Below are 26902 nucleotides of genomic sequence, written 5' to 3'. Positions count from 1 at the left end.
GGCTTTTTTTTTTTTTGGTAAGGGGGTACTAGGATTTGAACTCAAGGCCTCAAACTTGCTAGGCAGGTGCTCTGCCACTTGAACCCTAGCTCAGGTACAGGTGGATTTTTTAAAGTCTGAGACTGGAACTCTAACTTGATCCTGACACTTGCTCATTGGCTAGCAGTCTACCAACTGAGCCATGCCTCCAACCCTCACTCTTCTTTAAAGCTTAATGAACTGTTTCTCTTTTAAATCTGAGATCAGTTTACTTTATTTAACATGTAGAATAATGTACATGAGGAAAATCATTAAAAATCTATATTTTATTTTTACAGGAGTCTGTTTATATTTCATAGTTTAATAAAAACAAGGTTGACAACTTATTAAAAATTACCCACATACATAAAAAATATTTAGAAGCTTTAAAAAAAACTCGTGGGTGTAATTGTCATTAGAGTTAATAAGCAAATTAGTTGCTGGTATCTAAATAGATTTATTTCCACCATAATCTTGATTTTCATAGTTTACACTTGTGCTGAGTACTGGGGTACATACCTGCTGCGCACCCTGTAATCCCAGCCTTCAGAGACTAAGGAAGATCTCAAATTCAAGGCCAGCCTGACTGGGATACCTAGCTAGGCTCTGTCTCTTCCCCCCTCCCCCTGCAGTCCCCCACTCATTCTCTGTCACACATACACACAGGCATGACTAACACTTGTACTTCATATACTAAATGAATGCTGACATGGTTTAAGGTACAGTTTTACACAGTTTTTGTTTCTTACATTGTGGGTCACAGATATCAAAGGTACGTAAGGAACAATATTGTAGTAAGGTACAAAAATTCTACATTTTTACACTGGGGAATATTTTAAATGTCGGGCTATATCAGCTGTTGTGATGGAGTTTAAATATCCCTGAAGGATCAGGAACAAACCAGCTTTCCCATAAGTGGTTGTGGACACTAGGAAAGTCCCATGGTTTATGTCTTCCATTCCAGTGGAGTAGCTTAGCTTCCTGCAGAAAGTGCTCCGAATATCTGGCATCTGGATTCCAGCCTTCATGTGTGCAGAGGAAAATAATGGGATTGTTAGGGAACACAATTTTTGTATTAAAATGATTTACAAATTCATGGTAAAGGTAAAGCTAAGAATACTCAATGAAAATAATATTGCCATTGCTCAGAATAATTTCTAAGTGCTTACTGAAGCACATTAAGATCATGTAATACTAATGTCCTCTGTGGAGCTGGGCACCAGTGGTTCATACCTGTAATCCTTCCTACTCAGGAGGCTAAGATCTGAGGATCACACTGAAGCCAGACTAGGCAGGAAAGTCCAAGAGATGACTGATTAACCACTAGTGGTAGAGTGCTAGCTTTCAGCAAAAAAGCTTAGGGATAGCACTCAGGCCCTGAGTTCAACCTCAAGGCTGACCTCTATGATGTTAAAAGTTTCTATCAAAGGGAATTTAATATATATCTTATTAGTTTACATTTTATTTGTTTCCATTTGACATGTGTGTTTATGTGTAGTAAAGTGCATCTTGATCAGTATCACCCCTTCCATCATTCTCCATCTATTCCAGCCTGACCCATCCCCTCAAGTGTCCTAATCTGATCACATATGTACACTTCCTTCAGATAAAACATGTTTCAGCTTCCTGGTACTCGTTTGTTAAACTGTTCATTGTTTCAAGAGGTTACACCAGGACAACCCAACCCTTCATATACTTTTTGTATTCTTTGTTTTGCATTTGGCTTTGGTATGTATTTTTCTCTATTGTCAAAGTGATGTACAGAGGGGTTACAGTTTCATATGTAAGGCAGTGAGTACATTTATCCAACTTGTTACCTCCTCCCTCATTTCCCTCCCCTCCCTCATATGTAGTTTTTAAATCCACCTTCTCTTAAGAATTATGCTACTCTGATTTATAATATTAACAGCAAAAGTGCCGTTGGTTGGTTGTTTGGGTTTTTTTTTTGCGCCAATCCTGGGCCTTGGACTCAGGGCCTGAGCACTGTCCCTGGCTTCTTTTTGCTCAAGGCTAGCACTCTACCACTTGAGCCACAGCGCCACTTCTGGCCATTTTCTGTATATGTGGTGCTGGGGAATTGAACCCAGGGCCTCATGTATACAAGGCAAGCATTCTTGCCACTAGGCCATATTCCCAGCCCCCGTTGGTTGTTTATAGGTGTCATGGCAGATGCAGAAGGGAAGCTAGTTATTCTGAGCTAAAGTAGCACAACTAGAATAGTGACCAGCTACCAAAGAACAAACACAAAGCATCTGGGAAGAGATCCCTGCATGTAGACAGTCTTTATTAAGTAAGGACTCAGTTCCATGACTGGAGACTGTGGAACTACCTCAGAGGGGCATGTTTGGATCATGAAATTGCTCATAGATATCTTTATAAGTTTGATTTACTTGTTTTTGAGGCACTAGGGATTGAACCTAGGCCATTCACAAATTTTGTTTGTTTGCCAGTCCTGGGGCTTGGACTCAGCCTGAGCACTGTCCCTGGCTTCTTTTTGCTCAAGGCTAGCACTCTGCCACTTGAGCCACAGCGCCACTTCTGGCCATTTTCCATATAAGTGGTGCTGGGGAATTGAACCCAGGGCTTCATGTATACGAGGTAAGCACTCTTGCCACTAGGCCATATTCCCAGCCCCCAAAATGTCTTATAAATGTAAGAAATCTTACCCTACCTGTTTATACTCAATCTATTACCCACTAGTATTAATACTGTTTCTGTGCCCACAGCTCCCTAGAGCTAGTTCATTTTTTAAAGGACCTCTGTGGACATGCACTTCAAAGGCCATGCTTGATTCCAAAAGCTTACCAAGAAAAAGGACTTATTTTCCCTGGGAAGATGGTGTATCATTAAATGTATTTCTCAGTCTTTCTTCCAGTATCATAAAATGCCCTGTTGACCTAAGATGTGCAGAAGATATTATACAGATCTCCAACTTCAGTTGGATTTTCTGCACATGGAAATACTGATACTTGTCCTAACATTATTATAAATCAGTCAGATAGCACAGTGGCCCTGTCTTTTCTACCTTGCTCTTAAGTGTGTGCTTATACTCAGAATGTAATTGTGCATGGAATCAGTAGAGGAAACAGCAATGTACTTTCCTGTTTTATCTATCCCTTCTTTTGAAAATAATAAAGAGCCTATGACTATGGCTTATGTGATAGAGTCAGTTTAAACCCTACTGCAATAATAATAGTAGTCATGAAACATGATTAAATAAAGGGACAGAACACTTTGCATGATGGTGAGAATCAGAAATGATATTCACTCTTCCCATCAGAACCTAGCCTAGTGCTTGGGAATGTAACAGGCACCTAGTAAATGTAGCCTATGCTTATTAGGTCCAACTCTGCAACAGCACTTGAGAGTCTGAAACCAAGGAGTCTTAACTCCCCTGGCAGAAAAATGTTTGTTCTATTAGGCATCACATTATCTTTATAAGGCCCAAATTTTCTAAAATTCTAAACAGGTCTGACCCATGTGTCCCTGGCTTCTTTTTGCTCAAGGCTAGCATTCTTCCACTTGGCCAGACCTGGGGCTTGGACTCAGGGCTTGAGCACTGTCCCTGGCTTCTTTTTGCTCAAGGCTAGCACTCTACCACCTGAGCCACAGCGCCACTTCTGGCCATTTTCTGTATATGTGGTGCTGGGGAATTGAACCCAGGGCCTCATGTATACGAGGCAAGCACTCTTGCCACTAGGCCATATCCCCAGCCCCGTGAGTACATTTCTTGTTCAACTTGTCACCTCCTCCCTCATTGCCCCCCTCCCCTTAGCTTCCGCTTCTAAAGGAGGAAACTAAGGCACAGAGGAGTTAAGTTGCCTGCTCAAGGTCACATGCAATCCACCCCTAGAGTTTGCATTCCTATCATAGATAGGAATAGGAATAGATAGGAGACTTACAGACTCACATAGGATAGGGTCAAGCAGCTTCCTTTCAAAAACAATGCCATTGTTAAAATTGTCAGGACTCTATGCTACTTCATTTTGTTTGTCCATTGCAAGACGGCAGGCAGGTAGATAGGACTGGACAGTAGAAGTTCTACCTCAATAACAGTCTGTCAACTATCTAGTGTATACTAAGCCCTCTTCGTGGATTCCTACAAACACACCTCTCAGATAGCTAACAAATGTCAGCTGCATTTGCACAGTGAGTTCAAGGGTCACCTCAAGTTTGGTTTTGTGTTGGTACTGGGGCTTGAACTCAGGGCCTTGCACTCCCACTCCGTGGGTTGTTTGTTTTTTACTTACTGTGAGTGCTCTACCTCTTTAGCCTCTTTTAGTGGTGGATTTGTCTACCCAGGCTGGCTTCAAAATATGATCTTCAGATCTCAGTCTCCTGAGTAGCTAGGATGACAGGCATGAGCCATAGGCCGGGCCCACTCCAGGGGTTGGAAGTGAGGAGTCAGGTACGGTAGGTACACTGCATGACTTTTCTAACACTTACCCAGGTGCCGGATGTGCCACAGAGGGTTGATGGTGGAGTATTTCCCATGGAATACAATGAGCATGGGCGAGGTGGCCACCCCTCCTCCCAGGGAGCTGCTGTAGAGATTTTCCCTAAAAATGGAGGGAAAGCAACATTAGGCCTAGAGCTGACTGCCACCAACTCAGATAAAGCAAGTTCTAATACACCCCTCTGGAAAAGAGGCAAGACATTTTCCACTGTACATCAGACTCAACAGCCTTTCATTTTTCCCTCAGCTTTTTTTTTTTTTTTGGTTGGTTGGTTATAGAGCTTGAACTCAGGGCTTGGTCACTGTCCCTAGGCCTCTTTGCTCAAGGCTAGTGGCTCTATCATTTTGAACCACAGTGCCACTTCCAGTTTTCTGGTGGTTCACTGGTTTTGAACCATGATCCTCAGATCTCAGCCTCTTGTGTAGCCAGGATTACAATTCTGAGCCACCAGTATCAGGCCCCAGATTTTTAATTTTGAGGATTGTGTAATCTCCATTAACAAATCTCCGTAAGAACACCATGAACTCCTATATATGTCACCTAGATTCACAAGGCTAATGTTTTGTCATTTTTAACGCTCGGGCATTTTTATGGCAGACATAGGAGATCAAATTCTGATGCTGTATTTTTCAGAATAACTTCCCTCACAAGTTCAGGATATGGATGGTATTAAAATATTCATTGGATAGGTATTGAAAAAGGTCGACAGGAAATGCAATGACTTCATGGTGGCTGTGTTGTTTTTATTTTTCTATTTTAAATTTTAAAATAATGAGGTCAGGCACAGTGACTCATGCCTGTAATCTCAGCTACTCAGGAGGCCCACAGTCAAGAGGAATCTGGTTTGAGGCCAGCCTTGGCAAAAAGTTAGCAAGACCTCCATCTCTACAAATAAGCTGAAAATGATTGTGCAGGCCTGTGATCCCAGCTGCTTTTTCAGGAGACTGAGGCAGAGAATTGTGAATTTGAGGGGGGAAAAAAACCCAACAAAATCCTGTTGGTGCTAAGCAAAACTCAATCTATAAAAGGAGAAACAACTAAGAAAAATGAAGATTTTCAATGGAAACCTTCACATTATTGAGCAACTTCTTAGAAAAATGTATAAGGGAATTCTTGTTTCATAGGTTTTCCATTGTGAGTTCTATGATTTGAGGAAAGGTTTTCATCATGCTCCCTTGTCTTTGTTAACAGAGCCTCTGTGAGAAAACTTGCTCAAAGACATATCTGTAAAAATCTGTAGGGCTTGAGCTATAAACAGAGAATGAACAGAATCACACTGTTCCTGAGCCTGGGAACAGTGGTGGAGGCCAACACATACTCCATGTTTTTTTGCATCCATTTCTCCAACTGTTTGGTGATATGCTGGTGTTTCCACTCAGTCATGTTGGCAACAATCACACCAGGATTGAAAGAGCAGGTGCTGGGGCTGATGCCAAGGTCCTTGATGGTCTTCTTCCGGTAGTCCAGATAGCCCATGTATGTGTTCTGCAAAAGAACAGCATGCAGGTGTTCGTTTCCGCAAAATGATCAGTTTACTTTATTGAAGCCACTGTGCAGTATATCTCTAGGGGCCAAGTCTTCGTTCCCCGGGCTGGTTCCCATTCATTGTCCAGCCTTGTAATGCTAAATGCTCCCATTTCAGTCCCAGGACTTGTTCCTGTTATCTCCTGACTCCATAGACAGTCTTGGGCAGTCTCAGGGTTCTGATTACTATTGGCCCACTGCTCTGACTCTCCTCAGGCCTCCAAACTTCTACAGCAGCTGCCAACTCAATTAGAGGCACATGTATCTTTCTAGCTCTGTAGCCCCAAAACACAGGCTCCTTAAGTCAGCCTTGCTACTCACTTCTCATCCAAGTCAGCCAGCAAACCATGTTGGTGTCAGCTCCAGAAGACATCCAGAGGCCAGGAGTTGGGCTGGGCTTTGTAGTACAGTACTTACTGGGTATGCATAAGGCCCTTGGTCCCACTCAAAGCACCCCAAAAAAGGAAACCAAGCAAAATAGTAACTTCTCAGAAGCTATATGGTCTCTGCCTCCACCACTATTGTCCTGTTCCATCCATGGTCATCATTCAGTCACCCACTGGATATCTGCACACTCCTCACAATGTTTCCACTCCCACCCACCATTCAACCCCACACTGCCTCCGTGTCACTCATCCCAAAGTCTTGCTAGTGGCTTCCCCTCTCATCCAGGGTAAGAGCCAGGACTTAGGAGAAGCACAGTGTTGACTTCATGCATAAAGCCCTGGATTTGCTCCCTCCAGAGCTCCTCATATGGCCTCCCATGCCTCACACCATTTGGCAACCACTACCCCTCCACCATCTTTTCTTCTCCACTTTGATCCCTCTGCCACATTGACCAGCTTTAATACACTGGTGCCGGCCACACTCCTGCCGAAAGACTTAGCAGCACTTGCTCTTGTCTCATTGTCATGTCTTTTTTCCTCCCAAATATCTGCATAGGTGCTTTCCTCAATCTTTTCAACTAGCACCTTCTTGGTAGAGCCTTCTCTAATCACTCTTCTGAAGACACAGTCTCAGTTCCACTCTAATCATCTGATATTTTACTTGCTTACTTTTTGTCCCCTCCCACTTGAACATAACCACACAATGGGAGGAACTGCATGTTGTTTACTGTATCACTAGTACCTGAACAGTATTGAGAACACAGTAAACACTCACCCAGGTAGACTGTCATAATCTACTTAGTACGAGCTCTCCACTCCGACACTGGAGCAAAATACTGGAGTGCTTTGTGTACCAGGCGTGGCTCTAAGAACTCCACATGTATCGCCTCATTAGCTACACACAATAATGTGTGTATTTATAAATTCAGTTCTCATTGTAACTCTGCACAGGAAGTACTGTTATCTCTGTGCTACCAAAGGAGCAGGGGAATGACTGGCTAGGTGATTTATGACAGGTAACACAAGATTTTGACCAAGTTGGCTGCCCACAGAGCCTAAGCCTTGAGGTGTTTTAAATGCCACGTGTAAAATTGTTGCTAGATCTCTTTTTGAACAGCAACCAACTCTGATAGCCCCTTGAATCTCAAAGCTATGATTTGATTCTGGTGCTACACATAGATTCAACTTCCATTTCTACCTGGATAAGGAGGTCCTCACCTTGAGCAAAATCAAACTGTCGTCTACTGAGAGATTAAAAATCAACGGTGCACAGAGAAGGAAACCTGAACTGGATGAACTGCTAAAGCTTTGAGGCCATTACAGTTTACAAACCCAGGAAAGCAAACTGAATTTGCTCCAGAAACTGGGAAAAGAGAAAAGAGGAGGCTTACAAAAAGTTCAACTGCTGGATCAGACAGACAAATGATACCAGCAAAGAATAAGGTCTACCGACAGCCAAGGTCTGATTTTCAGTGGGATGGACCTCTGCAACTGCCTTGATAAAGACGGCTTCGGAGTTTCTACACTTGGCCGTCCTGCGGCTCTTACGAATGTGGGGCTGAATGCCGCTGTGGCCGCAAGTGTCTCTATGAGCAAATAGAAATTGAAGGAGGAGAAATCATCCATAATAAGCATGCTGGATAATTTGTAGTCTCAAACTCATGGGTTCTTTAAAAATCCTCTATTTCTAAAATTCTGTCCCTCTTAAGATTGTCTAAGATGTGGAAATCAACTCAATATGTACTAGTATAATAGTGTTTTATGTGCTTGAAGAATCATTATTTGATGTAGATTTTGAGGAGTCATTTCTTGGCAGTCAGCTATAAGCCTGAGTTGATATAACAAGTAGGTTTCCATGTTTAACTCTCAACACTGTGAGGAAAAGCATAACTACGTCTCTAGAGGTGGGAACAAACTTTCACATTAAAGGGTATTTACTGTGAATACAGAAATATTTCACAGCATTGGAAGCACAAACAATTTACAAAGTATTAATGTTTTGACAGATATTTAAAGGCCACGGAACAGTTTCCTTCATAGATTATTATGATTGCTATACATGGCCACTTTTTTGATCCCCTCTATTTTATAAGTGACTGCATAGCTGGGAACAAAATAAATTGATTTTGATATAGCTGCCTAGGTGAATGCTAAACTATTTTGGAAATTAAGTGCTTAGATATATTTTTCTTCAATAAAAATATTTTAAGGCTGGGGATATGGCCTAGTGGCAAGAGTGCTTGCCTCATATATATGAGGCCCTGAGTTCAATTCCCCAGCAACACATATACAGAAAATGGCCAGAAGTGGCGCTGTGACTCAAGTGGCAGAGTGCTAGCCTTGAGCAAAAAGAAGCCAGGGATAGTGCTCAGGCCCTGAGTCCAAGTCTCAGGACTGGCCAAAAAATAAAAAAAAAATAAAAAAAAAATAAAAATAAAAATATTTTACTACAGCAAAAAAAAAAAAAAAATCAACAGTGCGAACTCTGCAAACAGAACCCCAGGTTCTCGGAGTCTCTTTCATAGAAAAGCCCATCTCTAACAGAATGAGATTATGAGCCATTTCACAACTGTCATTTCTGGAACATTTACTGTGAGGTAGACAGCTTGCAAAAACATAACAGACCTACAACACTGTTGGTGGGAATGTAAACTAGTAGTACAGCCATTCTGGACAGCAGTCTGGAAGTTCCTCAAAAAACTAAACACAAGCTGGGTGCCAGTGGCTTATGCCTGTAATCCTAGCTACTCAGCCAGCCTGGGCAAGAAAGTCCACAAGACTTATCTCCAATTAACCTCCAGAAAACCAGAAGTGGCAATGTGGCTCAAGTGGTAGAGTACTAGCCTTGAGCTGAAGAGCTCAGGGACATTACCCAGGTCTAGAGTTCAAACCCCACAACTCACCAAAAACAAACAAACAAACAAAAAACACCTAAACACAGACCTTTCCTACCTCTCAGCCATACCTCTCCTTAGCATCTACCCTGAACATCATGAGCCAGGATATGATAAGGACATCTGCACATCCATGTTCATTGCTGCACTGTTCATAATAGCCAAGATATGGAAAGAGCCCAGATGCCCTACAATTCATGAGTAAATCCAAAAAAATATGGAACCTATGCACAATGAAATTTTATACAACTATTAGAAAGAATAAAATAATGTCATTTGCAGGGAAATAGATGGAACTAAAACAAATCATGTTAAGTGATGTAAGTCAAACTCAGAAAGACAAACGGCGCATGTTCTCTCTGATATGTAGAAATTTGATCTAAAATACACTGGGATATGATAAATTATACAAGACTCTGGATAGTCACACACAGTAAGACCAAAAGAGAATACTGTTAGGAGAGAAACACAAAGGCACAATGCCTAAGTGACTCTTCATATTTATATAAAATAATACACATACTGAAACAAACTCTGAAATAAAGAAACAAGAGACCTTCTTAGTCTTTCTTCCTTTCTTTTTTTTTTTTTTTTTTGGCCAGTCCTGGGCCTTGGACTCAGGGCCTGAGCACTATCCCTGGCTTCTTCCCGCTCAAGGCTAGCACTCTGCCACTTGAGCCACAGCGCCGCTTCTGGCCGTTTTCTGTATATGTGGTGCTGGGGAATCGAACCTAGGGCCTCGTGTATCCGAGGCAGGCACTCTTGCCACTAGGCTATATCCCCAGCCCCTCTTCCTTTCTTTTTAAAATCGTTTTAGTTTTCAGTGTTTCATGATTCTGTCTTCTTCGCTTTATGTATAGTGTATTCAAATGTACATCTTCGGAAGAGTTAGGGGAGGGCACAGAACTTGAGGGAGAAAGGGTGAAAATGTACAGCAGTAGAGCTCACCTGAACACTGATGAAAGTGAACTATACAACTTGTAGGTAGAGATGGAGGGAACAGAAAACACTGTACAAAAGGAAATGTGGTCACTACCTGACTCATTTAGTTGTAATCCTTCTGTATAACACCTCTATAATAACAATAAAGTAAATTAATAATAACAATAAAAATAAACATAAAAATAACTATAACACTGTAAAAAATGTAACAGAATAACCAGTGCCAGTGTCATGGTTTAGAATAAGACAGTGAGATTCTTTTTTTTTTTTTTTTTTTGGCCAGTCCTGGGCCTTGGACTCAGGGCCTGAGCACTGTCCCTGGCTTCCTTTTTGTTCAAGGCTAGCACTCTGCCACTTGAGCCACAGCGCCACTTCTGGCCGTTTTCTGTATATGTGGTGCTGGGGAATCAAACCCAGGGCCTCATGTATACGAGGCAAGCTCTCTTGCCACTAGGCCATATCCCCAGCCCCGACAGTGAGATTCTTCAGGGTTAAAGTACCTAGCTTGAACAGGTGAGAATGGCTAGAAGTCCAGGAGTATGTGAAAAGGCCAGTCATCCCTTTCCCCACCTGGCAATTCCTGCTGGTTCTCAGGGATTGTGAGGTGCAAAATTAATTCCACTCATGTTGAGTTGCATGGAAGAGGAAGAATCAGGACTAAAGGATAGTTTCAGAGACACTGTGCCCACCTGCAGCCCCACGAGTCTATTGATGTCCTGAGCAGGGGGAAAATCGCAGTCATCTGAGAAAGCCGCTGCATGGCCTACAGCCAAGGTGGTATCATATAGTTCCTGGATGTCACCTGGATTTGGAAATGCCAGTAGTTAAAATACAGCATGTGTTTTACCATAGCTTAGAGCTAGAACAGTTCCTGACTGATCTTGTGGGAAGAATATGGGCCCCTGATTTCAAGTGTCTGGGAGGTTTGCTTAAGAATAGCTGACATCGGGACTGGGAATGTGGCTTAGTGGTAGAGGGCTTGTCTGGCATGCGTGAACCCCTGGGTTCAATTCCTTAGTACCACATAAACAGAAAAAGCTGCAAGTGGCACTGTGACTTAAGTAGTAGAGTGCTAGCCTTAAGCAAAAAAAAAAAAAAAAAAGGAGCCCAGGCTCAGAGTTCAAGCCCCATGACTGCAAAAAAATTTAAAAGGTGGTGTCAAATGGGTGTGGTGGTATACACTTTTCATATAAGCTACTCCAGAAGTAGACATAGGAAAGCAAGTCTGAGGGCTTGCTTAGGCAAAAGTATGAGATCCTATCTAAAAAAATAAACAAAAAGAGTAAAAGGATTGAAAGTGTGGCTCAAGGGGTAGAGCACCTGCATAGCAAGCTTGTGCTTCTAATTTTTTTTTTTTTTTTTTTTTTTTTTTGGCCAGTCCTGGGGCTTGGACTCAGGGTCTGAGCACTGCCCTGGCCTCCTTTTGCTCAAGGCTAGCCCTCTGCCGCTTGAGCCACAGCGCCACTTCTGGCCATTTTCTGTATATGTGGTGCTGGGGAATTGAACCCAGGGCTTCATGTATATGAGGCAAGCGCTCTTGCTGCTAGGCCATATCCCCAGCCCCTTGTGCTTCTATTTTAATCCCCGGTACCACTGCCCCCCCAATGGCTGGTGTCAGTTTAGAAACTCACTTAAGCTGGGCACAGGTGGCTCATGCATTATAATCTTATCTCCCAGGAGTCTAAAATAGGGAGGAACATGGTTTGGAGCCAGCCTGGGTGAGTAGTAAAGAATGTGACACCTCCAACTCCAAAATTACTAGCAATAAGCTGGGCTAGAGGCTCAAGTGGTATGGTGCAGCTGAGCAAGTGAGCCAAGCAAGGTTAAAACCCCAAGTTCAAAACTCTACTACTAGCCAGGCACCAGTGGATCACGCCTGGAATCCTAGTTACTCAGGAAGCTTTCTTAGATCTGAGGATTGTGGTTTGAAGCCAGCCTAGCCAGAAAAGTCCCCATGAGACTTTATCTCCAATGAACCACTCAAAAACTGGAAGAGGAACTGTGGCTCAAAGTGCTAGCTTTGAGCAAACAAGCTCAGGGGCAACATGCCCCAAGTTCAAGACCTATGACTGACAAAAACAAAACAAAGCACAATCAAAAACAAAAAAACCCTAACTGTAATATCATCAAAAAGAAAAGCCACTGGACAAATTCAGGTCAGTATTGCTCCAATCTATTTTTTGTAGCTCTGTAGTAACTATAGCAATGTTCATCCTGTTTGACTATGGAAGACACAGAGCACAACAAACAACCAAACATAGGCCTCTCCTAAGAATGTCCTCAGTAAGACTTCATTTTTCTACATTTTAAGGACACACAGAGAGGGCTACTAAGCCATTTTCTGCAGAAAACCATCACAGTGTGGCCCTCAGACATCCAGTTGGGTTGACCAGTTAGATAAAATTCTACTTTTAAAATATTCCCAAACTTACAATGGTGCTGCACTCAAAACTTGAAGAATATTCAAAGCCCCTAGACAGCTAGCTACATAGGAACTGAAGAGATGGTCATTCTATATTAGCTGCTCCTTTCCAAGTATTCCCAGCAGTCAGTGAGTGTACCTTGGACAATTACGTCGTCGTCCAAATAGATGACTTTCTCATGTTGGTGAATAAGCAGAGGGAGATAAAATCGAACAAAGTTTAGCTGTGAAAACAAGGAAGGCGTGTTAGGGAAGAGGCTTGGTGTCTCTTGGATATATTCAAGTTAGATTTGACCTGGGCCTCAACTCAGCTCCACATCTAGTGTGGAGCATGTTACCTCACCTGAGTTCACAGTGCCTGGTCTATGTGGGCCCTGGAGCTGAAAACAGGGCTGTGAGATCAATGACTCTTTTAGCTCCAACCCCTACCATTGAGGCTGGGTGAACCACCAGTGACCACAGTGAACCCATCAACCACTGTGGTGGGAGTCACTAAAGCTCCCCTGTCAATCTTCTAGGGTTGGACTGCCTGCTTTCCTCTACCTTCATCATTTAGATGCCTCTAAGTCAGGTTAAAGTCAGCTAAGTCAGGTTAAAGTTGTATACACACACAAATGCATAGTCACATGTATCATCCAACAACAAGTTAAACCTTTTAGCTCCTTGACTCAGAAAACTGGAGCATGGTTGGAGAAGCATCAGCTGGTGGGAGTTTCTAAGTTTCAGTAATGACAATGGGTTTAATCATCATCTTAACGCAACTCATATCCCAACAATAAACATCTGGAATTGGGAGATGATCATATCATACAGAGCTTAGAGTTTAGTGAATGTGCAAGGATGGGTTTCAGTAATAGTCATATGTAGGGAGCTGCTACAGTTTCTGTAACACTACAATCAGAAACATTACTCTAGCTGGGTATGATGGCACACCTAAAATCCCAGTATGAGGGAGGCTGAGACAGGAGGACTGAGAGTCCAAGGCCAGCCTGGGCCACAAAATTAGACCCTCGCCCAATCAAACAGAAAGCTAGACTTCCTATAGGACAAGGTCCCTTTTGTAAGCAGGAAGATACTTTGATTCTCAATGCTAGCAAGATCAGTGGCATCTCCTAAAAATGCTCTTAGTCCGCAGTGAGGCCAAGAATTAATCATGCTGCTGTTATTCCTTAGCTTCTGGAAGAGTCAGCTAATTGGAATGTCCATCCAATACACACAACAGCCCATGGGCTGGGAAAGCTTGTTCCTCCTGGCTTCACTGCCCCCATCCACACAACACATACAAATCCATTATATTTCTGCTGCCCCATTTCTGTTTAACAGCCTCATAATGCTCATGTCAATATCTTGTGTCCTTCCTTCGGCAGGTGGTTCATAAACTATGAATAAACAGAGCTTGGTGGAGGCCTAGGTGCATCTGGTAGAGACTGCTCCACAGGAAACAATGTTACTTGCAACTGTCCCTGGAATATGTCAACCATACTCACAGGCTGCAACAACTCAGGCCTTGAAGCATCAGGTCGAATCTTTCCTTTGAGGACTACAGGGTTGAATTCCACAATTTTAAAGTTTATTTCTTTCAGTTTAGAATGCTCAATCCATTTTCTAAAGAGATAAAAAAAACTCTTCAATTTTTTTCTCAGGAGGAGAGTAGTCAGTAGTCATAACATTCAATGCATATCCTATGAAAGTAGGAAAATTGAGGTAGGGTTGGGAGGGATGGAGGAGAATAATAAAAGAGGTTGTATTGTTCAAGATGCCTTGCACTTATAAACATATTTGTTGAATGGGAGCCCCTTTGTACAACTACTTAAATATAATAAGAATATAACTTAAAAATCTTTTCTCAATTTGTCTCTTCCCTCAGTCCTAATCTGCTGCTGACTTAGAAAGTTTAAAACTAAAATGTATGATGGGTGCTAGTGGCTCATGCCTATAATCTTAGCTACTCAGGAGGCTGATATCTGAAGAGCATGGTTCAAAGCCAGTCCAAGCAGGAAAGCTCATTAGATTCTTTACTTCCAATTAATTACCAACAAAGAGAGAAGTAAAACTGTGGCTCAAGGAGAAGAGTATTCACCCTGAGCAAAGAAGCACAGGGACAGTGTGCAGGCCCTGAGTTCAAGCCCCATGACCAATCAAAACAAAAAAGTGGATCATGTCAATAAGAAAACAAAAAACAACCAAACAAAAATAGGCAAATTTCCAAATGGCCAACAAATATGTGGGAAAAGTGCTCAACCACATCATAAATAAAGGAGCCTTGAATAAAAACCACAAGAAGACACAACTGGACATCAAATAGCAGCAAAAGCTGAAAAAATGTGTCACACTAAATGTTGGTAACAATATGGATAGGATTTTCTGAGCTATACTCTGGACTTAACAGTGTTTCCTGTTTTTGAGTTCTACTTCAATGAAAACAGTTTTCAAAATATATAAGGTGGGGGCTGGGAGTATGGCCTAGTGGTAAAGTGCTCACTTCGTATACCTGAAGCCCTGGATTCAATTCCTCAGCACCATATATATAGAAAAAAGCCGGAAGTAGCACTGTGGCTCAAGTGGTAGAGTGCTAGCCTTGAGCACAAAGAAGCCAGGGACAGTGCTCAGGCCCTGAGTTCAGGCCCCAGGACTGGCAAAAAAACAAAACAAAATATATAAGGTGGGAGTGTGGGTAGACTGGATAGCCAGGAACTGGGAAATCACTTCTGCTCACTTTGTTGACCATTTGTACTTCTTTCTTGTACGAATTGTCTGTTCATATTTTGCTTTTTATTGCTTGACTCATTGCTCATTTCTTGAGACAAGGTCTTACTACAATGGCCCAGGCTAGCCAGGCTAACTCTATTTACCCAGAGGAGGCATGAACTTGGGATCTTCCTGCCTCTGCTTATGAATATGAATGCTGGGATTATTGGTATGTGCCACCACAGCTCTCATTTTTGTCTCATATTATGCTGGGGATCCAATCCAGGGTTTCACTGTCAGTTTGTGTTGTATGCTCACTTTTTTTTTTGTTTTGCCAGTCCTGGGCCTTGGACTCAGGGCCTGAGCGCTGTCCCTGGCTTCTTTTTGCTCATGGCCAGCACTCTACCTCTTGAGCCACAGCGCCACTTCCAGCTTTTTCTGTGTATGTGGTACTTAGGAACCAAACCCAGGGCTTCATGCATAGTGGGCAAGCACTCTACCACTAAGCCACATTCCCAGCCATTATTCCTCCGCTTATTAGTACATTTATTTCCTCTTATTTCAACTCCAATTCATCTTCTAGTATGCTACATGAGGGAAAAGAATTGGTTCAAAATTATAGTATAATATATAAAATTATAAGTTTTCAGTTAAAAAATATAGGGCTGGGGTACAGCTCATTTAGTGGTAGAGCCTGATTTTAGTATTTCAGGCCATAGACTCAATCAAATGTGTACAGTACATGCATATTTATTGCATGTTTCATACATATCATATATTTATATATTCATAACACATACATAAATATATTTGTAAATATTTATTAAATATTTGGATATTCTATGTAGTTAATTCAATGTATCACAGATGCTTACATATTTATGAAATATAAAACAAATATGTATTTATAGGGCTGGGAATGTGGACTAGTGGCAAGACTGCTTGCCTTATATACCTGAAGCCCTGGGTTCAATTCCCCAGCACCACATATATAGAAAAGGCCAGAAGTGGCGCTGTGGCTCAAGTGGCAGAGCACTAGCCTTGAGCAAAAAGAAGCCAGGGACAGTGCTCAGGCCCTGAGTTCAAGCCCCAGGACTGGCGGGGAAAAATATGTATTTATTAATTAGTAAGTAATTTTATTTAGTCAGGTCAGATATGGTGGGACATGCCACTAATCCCAGCATTTGGGAAGCAGAGGCGGGAGAACCACTACTTCAAGGCCAGCTTGGGCTACATAATGAGACCTTGTCTCAAAATTCACAATGCTATGGTACTAGGGATCGAGCTTAAGACTTTATGTTTGTTAAGATAGCTTGCTTGGATGATGCCACTTGAACCATGCCTTCAGCCTGGCTAATAGCTGGTTATTATAGAGCAGAAATCTTGTGGATAGTTTCTGCCAGTACTGACTTCAAACCACTGTCTCTAGATCTCAGTCTCCTGTGTTGCTATGATTACTGGGTTCGAGCTCCCAGCTCCCAGCAAGTGATAAATTTTAAAAAGAAACACTGAAAAAAGGTACTCAAGGGCTGGGGCTCTTCCTTTCATTAGACATTCTGCAGATGGAAGCTTTATCTACTAAGTCAATGAGGCTTTGAAGCATTTCCTTATCTAGGCAACTCAGTTGTTAGGTGACCAGGTCAATCTCAGGGCATCCTCTCATTCCTTTTAATAATGGTTATTAATCCCAAAAGGAAGTGGATTGGCTTAAGGTAAGAAAAGGAAGACTAATAGGAAGTGGAACAACCCCACAGACTAAGCACACAAATCACCGAATTCGAGGCAGGGTGTTGCGCAGCCCAACCACGTAGAAGATGATGTTGGCATCCGTGTTGCTGTAGATGCTGTTGATGGCGGCCATGGCCGCGCCCATGCGCCCAGCAGCTGCACAAATCACCACTGGAATCTCCTCTTCTCCATCCTCTGGAGTTGTGGCAGCAGCATCTGGGAACAGCAAAACTGGTGACTTGGAGTAGGAAGGACTTGCAGTGGCCACTTACCTGTCATGCAGTTTTCTGGAGGCTGTTGGTTGTTCTTGGTCCCAGTTTTTCCCCTTCCTTTAAAACGATGTTCAAATGTCCACAGGCACACAACCAACCACTAAAACTATTTCCCCAGACTCCCTGCCACTCTGTGTGATTGAGCTCTGATAAGCAGGAGGATGTTAGTAATAAGAATAGGTAACAAGTAATAAGTGCCCCTGCTAGGTTCACTCTGCTCAATGGACTGTTGGTATGATGGTCAGAATTAACGCAGCCATCTTGGATCACATGATAGAAAGCAGGTGAGTTAGGAACACCAAAGCCATGGAATTTCTACCTGGATGGTAGTGCAATCGACATAACAGCTTTTCATTTCATTAAACTTTTAAGTCCTATTATTTTGGAGGTCTCACATAGAAGCCAACCCTAGAAGCATACATAGTGGGGGGAATTACAAAAACATAAGAACCAAAAAGCTTTGTTGGTTCAACAGTCCTTTCTAAATTGTCCTTCCCTAAATTGGAATATCTATCTTACCTATGGCTGCTATAAACTATACTGTTTGTCATTTGTCTGTCTTGTTCACTCTTAAATTTCTCAAATGCTGACAGCAAGGGAAAGGAAATAAATGAAAGTGCATGACTAAGCACAAGATGAATAATTGATCATTCTTTTCAGCATTGAAAAAATAAGACATCCATGCCACCACATCATATTTTGGTGCCATAAGACAATTTGTAGGTATGAAGAATAATAAGGATCAATTTGGAGATGCATCCAAGGTTTATTTAAAGCTTGGTCTGTGTTTACAGATACCTTTTTGCAAAAATCTCTTGTCATCCAGGCACAAGGTAGTTCTACTTGATATTCAATTCAAGAAGTATGGATTGAAATGAATCACTAGATACAGTACAGACATGCGGTCCTTGGGGAAGCTTGTGACAGCTCCTAAATGAAGTAGCCCACCCTCCCCTGCTCTCTGGTGCCCTTGCCTGTGGTTGGATATATGTGCACACTGAACTGTGCACATCTTCCTTCCTCTCCTGGACATAGGAGCTCTGAGTGTAGAGAGGGCATCTAATTTATCCCTGTGCCTTTGCTCCCAATCCAGCACTTAGTACTTGGTACATTGTCAATACACTTTGAATGGATGAATGGATAGATGCATGAGTTTGTGGCCATCTCTCTCTCAGCACTTGCCACACTACACTTAGTCTGTTTATGAGGCCACCCCTCCACAACACTGTGAGCTCATTATACTGCCTGACTGAGTCTGGCAACAAAAGTATATGAGGAAAGCTTGCAGAAATGAACTGAACTGAATTGGTGGAGAAGACTAGAGAACAGGGCTCTCAACAATGGCTCATAGTATTCTGAGAGAAAGTGAAAGAAGAGCTGAAAAGTAGGGACAGAGCCTGGCTGCTAGGCAGCCTTCAGCAGGCAACAGGAGGATGAAGTAGGAGGGAAGCATCCCCAGAAAAGAAGGGGCAGCCAAGAGAAATTATGTGCCCTGCCACACCAGCTGAAGTCAACCTAAGCTGTAAATACAGCTCTCTGCCAGGAAGTGTCCCTGGTCAGGATGAAGAATAAAGGTGCACTGGAACATGCACAGAAGGTAAACTCTTTTATCAGTGTTTCATCTTTACAGCGGCCTTGGGAGTTGCATGCTGGATCCACTGTACCAGTGGGTGCTAGAGCCAACTAGTTCAATAGTTTGCCTATGGGAAGCTGTCTTGTGCTGAACCAAATAAGAAACTATCATAACACATTACCAATTACCTGCTTCCTCCAACCAAGCCCCACTTTCCACCACCTCCAATAGCTCAAATTTTGAGTCATCAGTGGATTGATCCATTGATAAGGCATAGCCCTCATGATCCAATCATTTCCAAAAGCCCCACCTCTGAATACTGCTTGTATTAGGTTCTTCAAGCCTTCAATACATAAACCTTTTGTGCGGTTACTTCTATGTCCAAACCCTAAGAAAGGATGTTTGGGAAATCATGGGAATGTAAGGAGAGGAGAAGAAAATTTTCATAAGCAAAATGTTGAGAGGCTCCAAGAGATAGAATGCAGAGCAGTCCACTGCTAGTATGGTACAAGATCTAAGAGCCTGAGCATCACTTGGAGCCTATCAGAAATGCAAACATCCAGGGTGCTTCATCAGGCCCTTCTTGTGAATCCTACAAGCTGACCAAGTTGTCACTTGTCCCTGAGCCCCAATATTGAAAGGACTCTAAGGTTCTTTTTATTTTTTGCCAGTCCTGGGCCTTAGACTCAGGGCCTGAGCACTGTCCCTGGCTTCTTTTTGCTCAAGGCTAGTGCTCTGCCACTTGAGCCACAGCGCCACTTCTGGCCATTTTCTATGTATGTGGTACTGGGGAATCGAACCCAGGGCTTCATGTATACCACACAAGCACTGTTGCCACTAGGGCATATTCCCAGCCTCTCTAAGGTTCTTATCGGTGTCTTTCTTGCTAGGTTCCAGACTTGCTTACCTGCTTCCCTCCTGAGCACAGCCCCTTTATGGACTTTCTTGTACACGATCCCACAGAGGGTCCCAATCAGAAGGAGAAGCAGCACTTGATTAACTGAAAGGCAAAGGGAAGCCTATCAAAGATTAATCTATGAACCCCAAACCTAAAGTTTCCATGGCAGTGTGCACATTGTGATTCTGTCAGAACATCAGGAGGGGTTAGTCTGGCACCTTTCTTCACCCACATACAGAGCAAAGTTTTGGCCTGCTACACTGTTGTCAAGATCCACAGAGGAAGTGTAAGGAAGACCTAGGCTAAAGCCAGGCTGAAAACCTGATCATTGCATTGCAGGAGCTGCCTTGGTAGCCACTGTTGTGCACAGTCAACATTTATATGTTTGTCATGAGCCAGTCCTAATGATGAATAAATGGGTTTCAATTTTTAATCAATTTAGCCACTAGTACAGGATGATGTACAGAACATTCTTGTCCTGGATAAAAGATCAGAAGAGTTCAGGAGGTGGAGGTAGAAGGATCACTGTCCAAGCCAGCTCTGGGAAAAAGTGTGAGACCCTATCTGAAACACAAATGAAAGCAAGAGAGGACCTGAGGGTGTGGTTTATGTGGTAGAAGGCCCTTAGGTTCAAACCTCCCCCAAAAGAAAATTTATTAGTTTCATACTGGCTTGTTTTTTGACCCCAAAGCAAGTCTCTACATGCCTTCTCAAACTATGTTTTGAGTCTCAGCAACTCTACTTTGCTGACTTACAGCTCCTCCCTGCCTTTTGGGTTATCGGATTCAACCACAGACAATCCCATATCAGACTCAACATAAGCCAACATTATGAAGAAGCAGAAGGGACAAAGTTCTATAGTTTAACAGTAAGTCTGATTAATGTTCATCCACCACATAATTTGGGGGAACTAGCTCAACATCTTCCATCATCTGACCCCTCCAACTGTGGCTATTACCACTACCACAGGCTGTCAAGATAGAATTAATTTTTTTTTTTTTTGGCCAGTCCTGGGCCTTGGACTCAGGGCCTGAGCACTGTCCCTGGCTTCTTCCCGCTCAAGGCTAGCACTCTGCCACTTGAGCCACAGCACTGCTTCTGGCCGTTTTCTGTATATGTGGTGCTGGGGAATCGAACTTAGGGCCTCGTGTATCCGAGGCAGGCACTCTTGCCACTAGGCTATATCCCCAGCCCAGAATTAATTTTTTTAATTAAGCATTTCATGTGAAATATTTAGAACATACACTAAATTATTCTTGTGAGGCTCAAATTTAACAGAATGTCCCGTTTTCATTTACTAAACTTGGGTAGCTCTACCTCAAGAGTAAGAATACCAAGATCAGGTTACTGTGTTTTCCCCAAACTCCCAAACTCATAAACCAGTAGTCTAAAATCAGGGATGCACCTAGGCTTTGATGGGTCTGAATATTTGAGGCAACTGACCCTTCAAGAAAATGAATACAGGCTGGGAATATGGCCTAGTGGCAAGAGTGCTTGCCTCGTATACATGAAGTCATAGGTTCGATTCCTCAGCACCACATATATAGAAAAGACCAGAAGTGGCGCTGTGGCTCAAGTTGGCAGAGTGTTAGCCTTGAGCAAAAAGAAGCCAGGGACAGTGCTCAGGCTGAGTTCAAGCCACAAGACTGGCAAAAAAAAAAAAAAAAAAAAAGAATACAAAATTACAGCTGTGCATTGGTGGCTCATGCTCATAATCCTAGATACTCATGAGGCTGAGATCTGATGATCTCCATTTGAAGCCATCTCAGGAAGGAAATTCCGTGAGATTTCTTATCTCCAGTTAACCACCAGAAACCCAAAAGTGGAGCTATGGCTCAAACTGGTAGAGCACTAGCCCTGAGCAGAAAAGCTCAGGGATAGCACCCAGGCCCTAAGTTCAAGTCCATAACTGACAAAAATAAATTGCAAATGCCAAATTAAGCATGAATATGAAATATTCCTTTCCTGCTTATATTTGCAAATTTTATAGAAATGCACAATCCCATGATGTAAGTCTACTTCTGACTAAAACACTAAGCAACTTTCCATGAGAATCTTTCTGAAATGATACCAACAACTGGAGGAGGCAAAGGAGAGGAAGAAGTAGAGAAGGAGGGGGAAGGAAGAAAAAGATGAAGGAGGAGAGGAGAGAGAAAGGAAGGAGGAAGAAGAAAGAAGGGGAGGAGAGGAGAGAGCTCTCAGTTGCAAAGGTTTCTTCTGAGGTATCTTTTCCATCATTTTCAGAAGCTGGAATCTTACCTTTTCGTAACAGAGCCATGTGCACCCATGTAGTATGAACTGGGACCTGTGGGTTAAAGAATAAAGTTTTATTTAAAAGGGAGCCAACTGGAAATGGCTCAAAAATCTAGGACTGCCAAAGATATTGTGAAATATGTGATTATCCTTAATTGCTCTGAATCCAGAACTTTAGACCAAAATAAAAAAACCTCTTGAATGGACAGTCCATGTTTTCCAAAGTGCTTCATTCAGCTGATCAAACTTTACACAGAGTCCCCAAGGATCTGGGAAAACTCTTTCACTGAGATCTGACACAGCGTCCCTTTTATTTTCCTGGGATACAGCCAGCACACCCAGTAGCTTAGAGTTCATAGTATATGGGTGTGGTCCCTCTCTGCCCCCTTCCCCAGGGAAGAGGAGGAGCCTACATTACTTGGACTCTTCTGGAATCACGTTTCAGGTACCTTTTACTCCACATGCAGTTTCAGTTGACAGGCATTCATCTAAGTTTTCGGGATTCTAACTTCACTCGTGGAATGGTCTTTGGCCACGTGGCTCCTCCTCTCATTCCCTGATGGAAGGAAGCCATTTGGTCCTGAGGGAGCAAAGGATGCCAAGACCAGAGGGAGCCTAGCTCTGAGCGCCTAAGGTTGTTCCGCTCTGGCCACCACCATTTACTTAGGCCAATTCTCCTTTTCTTTCTTTAAACTGGTTTATTGACAGGCGCATATTCTGTGGCCAAAATGGTGTGTATACATACATATATATGTATATATATATGTGTGTGTGTGTAACTATATATATATATGTATAAATATATATATATATTTTTTCAGGGACCAGATAATAAAAGTAATGATAGTCACTGTTTAATTTGCACTCTACTTAGACTGACCATTGAGGTACATATTCCGCTTTAATTCTACATCACCACCGTTCAGGTGGATAAAGTACTTTTTTTGTTGTTGTTGGTCATAGGGCTTGACCTCAGGGCCTAGATGCTGTCCCTGAGCTTTTTCACTCAAGGCTAGTGCTCTACAGCTTTGAGCCACAGTGCCACTTCTAGGTTTCTGGTAGTTAATTGTACGTAAGAATCTCGCAGACTTTCCTACCCAAGTTGGCTTTGAACTACAATCCTTAGATCTCAACCTCCTGAGTAGCTAGGATTATAGGCATAATCCCCTGGCATCTGTCCGTATACTATCTAGATTTTCAAATAAAGTTTATTAATTTGCTCAAAACTACAGAGCTAGTCAGTGGCAGAGCAGGGACTAGCAATGAGGGGTCTCTGACTTCAAAACCCATCAACCAGGGAGCACATGAATTGAGCTGCAGGTAAGAGATTTCACTAAGTATTGAAATTTCATAGCACATAATTGAGGTTGTTCTGCTCTCCTCAGTGCCACCTCACTACTGTGATGGTGAAACCCACCCTGATAGCAGGGAAGTTCTAGAAACAGATTTTTGAAGGAAGTCCTAACTATATGGCAGGTGGTAGAATCCTTTTAAAAATTAATTAAATTACTTATTTTGCAGTACTAGGCCTTACCCTTGGATAGGCAAGCACTCTACCATGAGCTATGCCTTTTAGTCTTTTAGGTTTTGTTTTCATTTTGTTCTGTATTGTTTCTTTCAGATAGGGTCATAAGCTAAGTGATCTATGTTCACCTTCTGAGTGGCTGTCCTTGGCAACTCTCTCTCTCTCTCTCTCTCTCTCTCTCTCTCTCTCTCTCTCTCTCTCTCAGCTTCCGCATATAGAACTCTATTTGGCCCAAGTTTTAGTATCATGGTATGCCTATATTTTTGTCCCCAGCACAGACTCCCACCTGGACTTCCAACTGGCCACTTAGCATCACTGGCATCCACAGGTCACAAACTGAGGTCCACAATGCTTCTACCTCCTATCATCTTCCCTAAAACATGGTAACCCCATCGTTCTAATTTCTCCAGCAAAGTAACCCTGAACATCCCTTTCCTGCTTAAAGCCCTTCATTGGGACCCACTTTCAGAGGCTAAAGTTCAAGGTTCTTTTAATTCTTTTTTTTTTTCTTGCCAGTCCTGTGCCTTGGACTCAGGGCCTGAGCACTGTCCCTGGCTTCTTTTTGCTCAAGGCTAGGACTCTGCCGCTTGCAAATCCAGGGCTTCATGTATACAAGGCAAGCGCTCTTGCCACTAGGCCATATTCCCAGCCCAACAGCAACTACTTCAAGGTTCTTTTAAAGCGCTTAGAATCAGGTTGCTTAGGCACTAGCCATCAGTGCTATACACATTTTTCTCTCAGCCAGCAAATAGGAAGAACAAAGAAGCTAAAAACAGAGTCAGGGTAAAAAAGAAAGGAAGGAAGGAAGGAAGGAAGGAAGGAAGGAAGGAAGGAAGGAAGGAAGGAAGGAAAGAAAGAAAGAGAAAGAGAGAAAGAAAGAAAGAAAGATGATTTTAGGAAGGAGGAGAGAGGGGGAAAGTGGGATCCTGGAAAGATGATATGTAAGGATATGGGGAACACCTGGACGACCAGACTGTCAGAGAAAAGAATATATCAACAACATGGGTGCTGCCAAGGGCAAGTGTGTGCTCACTTTTGTCAGCAGGGAAACTCACCAGCCCTGAGGCCTCACTACTTTGCAGATCCCATGTCATGTCCTTTATTGCTATTACATCCTTTTATTCCCATTGTAGATGAGGAGAGGCAAGTGCAAGTGAAGGTGCTGAGTCCAGCTTACAAGGGGAAATACATAGACATCACCTTCCCTGTGAGTCCAAGAGCAGCACCCATGTTCTCACTTCTTCAATGCGCAGCTCTGCTCTTAGCTGTACTAGAGGGAGGACTGGAAGTCCATTATGTAATACAAAGGGTTTGTACAGAAGTGCAAGGCCAAAATATTTGGAAGAGGAAGAGGAAAAGATAAGATCAATCAAACCAATATTACTTTAGATATCAGGCGACCTGGGGCTAAACAGCTGTGGCAGGATTGATACTTTCCCACTGCACAACTAAATGTTTAGATCCGCCCCCCCCATGTGCTCTCTTGTGTGCTTCTCTCTCTCAATCAGGTTAAATCTAGCTTTCCCAAGCGATTAACCTTGCTGATAAAATGCACATAAGATATTTTTTGAACGTTGAAAAGCATTTTTCAAACCTAAACCCTACAACTTTTATGCTTACAATAAACCTCACAGATTTCCACAACAGCTAGTTCTCTTATTGGGGGAGGCCCTCAGAACAGTTTCCTAGAATGGATTCCAAACTCATGAATCAGAACCCAATTAAGTCATTTGGGCTCAACGAGAGACTTACATTAAACATTAGCATTTATCTGGGTTCTCTGCTGATCTCTATGCTGGAAATTTTACAAAAATAGTAAATCACCTATTCTGGGGAGAGCGGGAGAATAAATTGTGATCTGTAAGTATAGTCCCAGGTGGGAAAAACTTGCATGTGGACCATGTTAGATTTGCTATAAGGGAAAAAAAAAAGTTTTGTTCGATCAATGCTCCCAATCACCAACTGAAGTGCTCTGAAGCATTTTTGTGGGTCAGATGCCTCTGACTTACTTCCTTTAGTCTGTAGCAAACAAAATAAAGGAGTGCTGTAGACTGTCCAGGATAAAGTGGAAAAATGACACTTAAAATTTTCTCTATTTACCTGACGGACGGGGAGAATAGGATTTTAGGCTCCTTGGTCCTGAAGTGGTGCTGCCCTTCACACCGCTGCTTTCGAGGCTTCTAAGATCCTATAGGAAATCCCAAAAGGCTGGCGAGCCCCAAGCCAGTATTCCACTTGGAAGAGAACATGCCTCCCTGGTCTGTTCCGCACTCCTCTGCTTGCGTTGACTTTGAGTGGCTCGGGTTTCTTCCACTCCTGAGCAGAGCAGATGGAAATCCAGACACTGAAGGCAGGGAGGCGGCCCCTGAGAAACCACTTCCAGATGTGCAGGGCCAGGCAAGGCAGGGGCTGGTTCTCCTCGGCCAGATTTTCTCTCCCGGCCTCGGCAGTCTGAGTGCAAATCTTCTTGAAAACAAGGCTGTGCTACAGGAAAATATTGAAAACCAGAGAAGAACTACTTCCTGCAGAGTGAATTCCTACTGCACCTTGGGTCTAAGGTAAACTTTGAAAGAGACATGAAAGTAGAATTCACGCCAATGTCGAGACTGCCCTGCTCATTGAAATATCATGGTCACAAATCAAAGCAAACAACTATGGTCTCATTCCATTAAGGCAAGGGCAACGACAATGACAAAATTCCAAGGTGTTGGGTACGTTATGGCTGGACAAGAAAAGGAATCCCAGACACAGTTGGTGTGTCGGCAAGCTGCTGTATTTCTGCCATTGGTGTTCAGGAACCAGGGACGGTGCCAACACTTTGCCTGGAATCATGGAATTTATTTGGCAGTGAACCCTTCCCCTGTTCCTACAGGAATTAAGAATCTCTTTTCTTGCTTGTTCCTTGCTAAAGTGGCCTCTCCTTCAGAAATACCATATTGCAAGCCACCCTGTAATTTTAAATTTCCCAGAAGCCACATTAATATAAAATATTAAGACATCTTAAATCCTTTTTTAGTTTTCACAGAGATGAATATCTCACACTTGTGGAAAATCTCAATTTAAACACCAAACTTACATTGGGAATACTGGATATTTAGATTTCATTAAGTTTACAGTTCATGAAGTAGGTTTAGATTCATGTATTCAAGTTGGTTCAAATGCACTTAAAATATTTCCAATAACTGAATTGAGAATAAGAGTTTTTAAATTACTTTGTTATTATAAAGTTGATATACAGAGGGATTACAGTTACGTAAGTCAGGTAAAGAGTACATTTCCTTTCATACAGCGTGATTCCTTCCTTTACTTTCTCCCAGTCCCT

General features: G+C 42.6%; 1 protein-coding gene across 1 annotated transcript; it reads right to left on the bottom strand.

Moving 5' to 3' along the window:
• Nucleotides 1-17: 17 nt before the first annotated feature.
• Nucleotides 18-25858, bottom strand: Glt8d2 (glycosyltransferase 8 domain containing 2). The gene is made up of 10 exons (XM_048356967.1): nt 25681-25858; nt 22062-22107; nt 19812-19904; nt 17104-17275; nt 14131-14248; nt 12783-12867; nt 10911-11023; nt 5794-5960; nt 4465-4577; nt 18-1040 (listed from the first exon to the last, which is right to left on the bottom strand). Exons 2-10 carry the CDS (start codon nt 22078-22080, stop codon nt 871-873), a joined length of 1050 nt encoding a protein of 349 aa, XP_048212924.1. The 5' UTR covers nt 22081-22107; nt 25681-25858; the 3' UTR covers nt 18-870.
• Between the last annotated feature and the right edge of the window lie 1044 nt (nt 25859-26902).

Source organism: Perognathus longimembris, chromosome 1 (genome assembly GCF_023159225.1).
Source record: "Perognathus longimembris pacificus isolate PPM17 chromosome 1, ASM2315922v1, whole genome shotgun sequence".
NCBI lineage: Eukaryota > Metazoa > Chordata > Mammalia > Rodentia > Heteromyidae > Perognathus > Perognathus longimembris.
The sequence above is the reverse complement of the archived record's forward strand: the minus strand, read 5'-3'. Positions and strand labels throughout refer to the sequence as shown.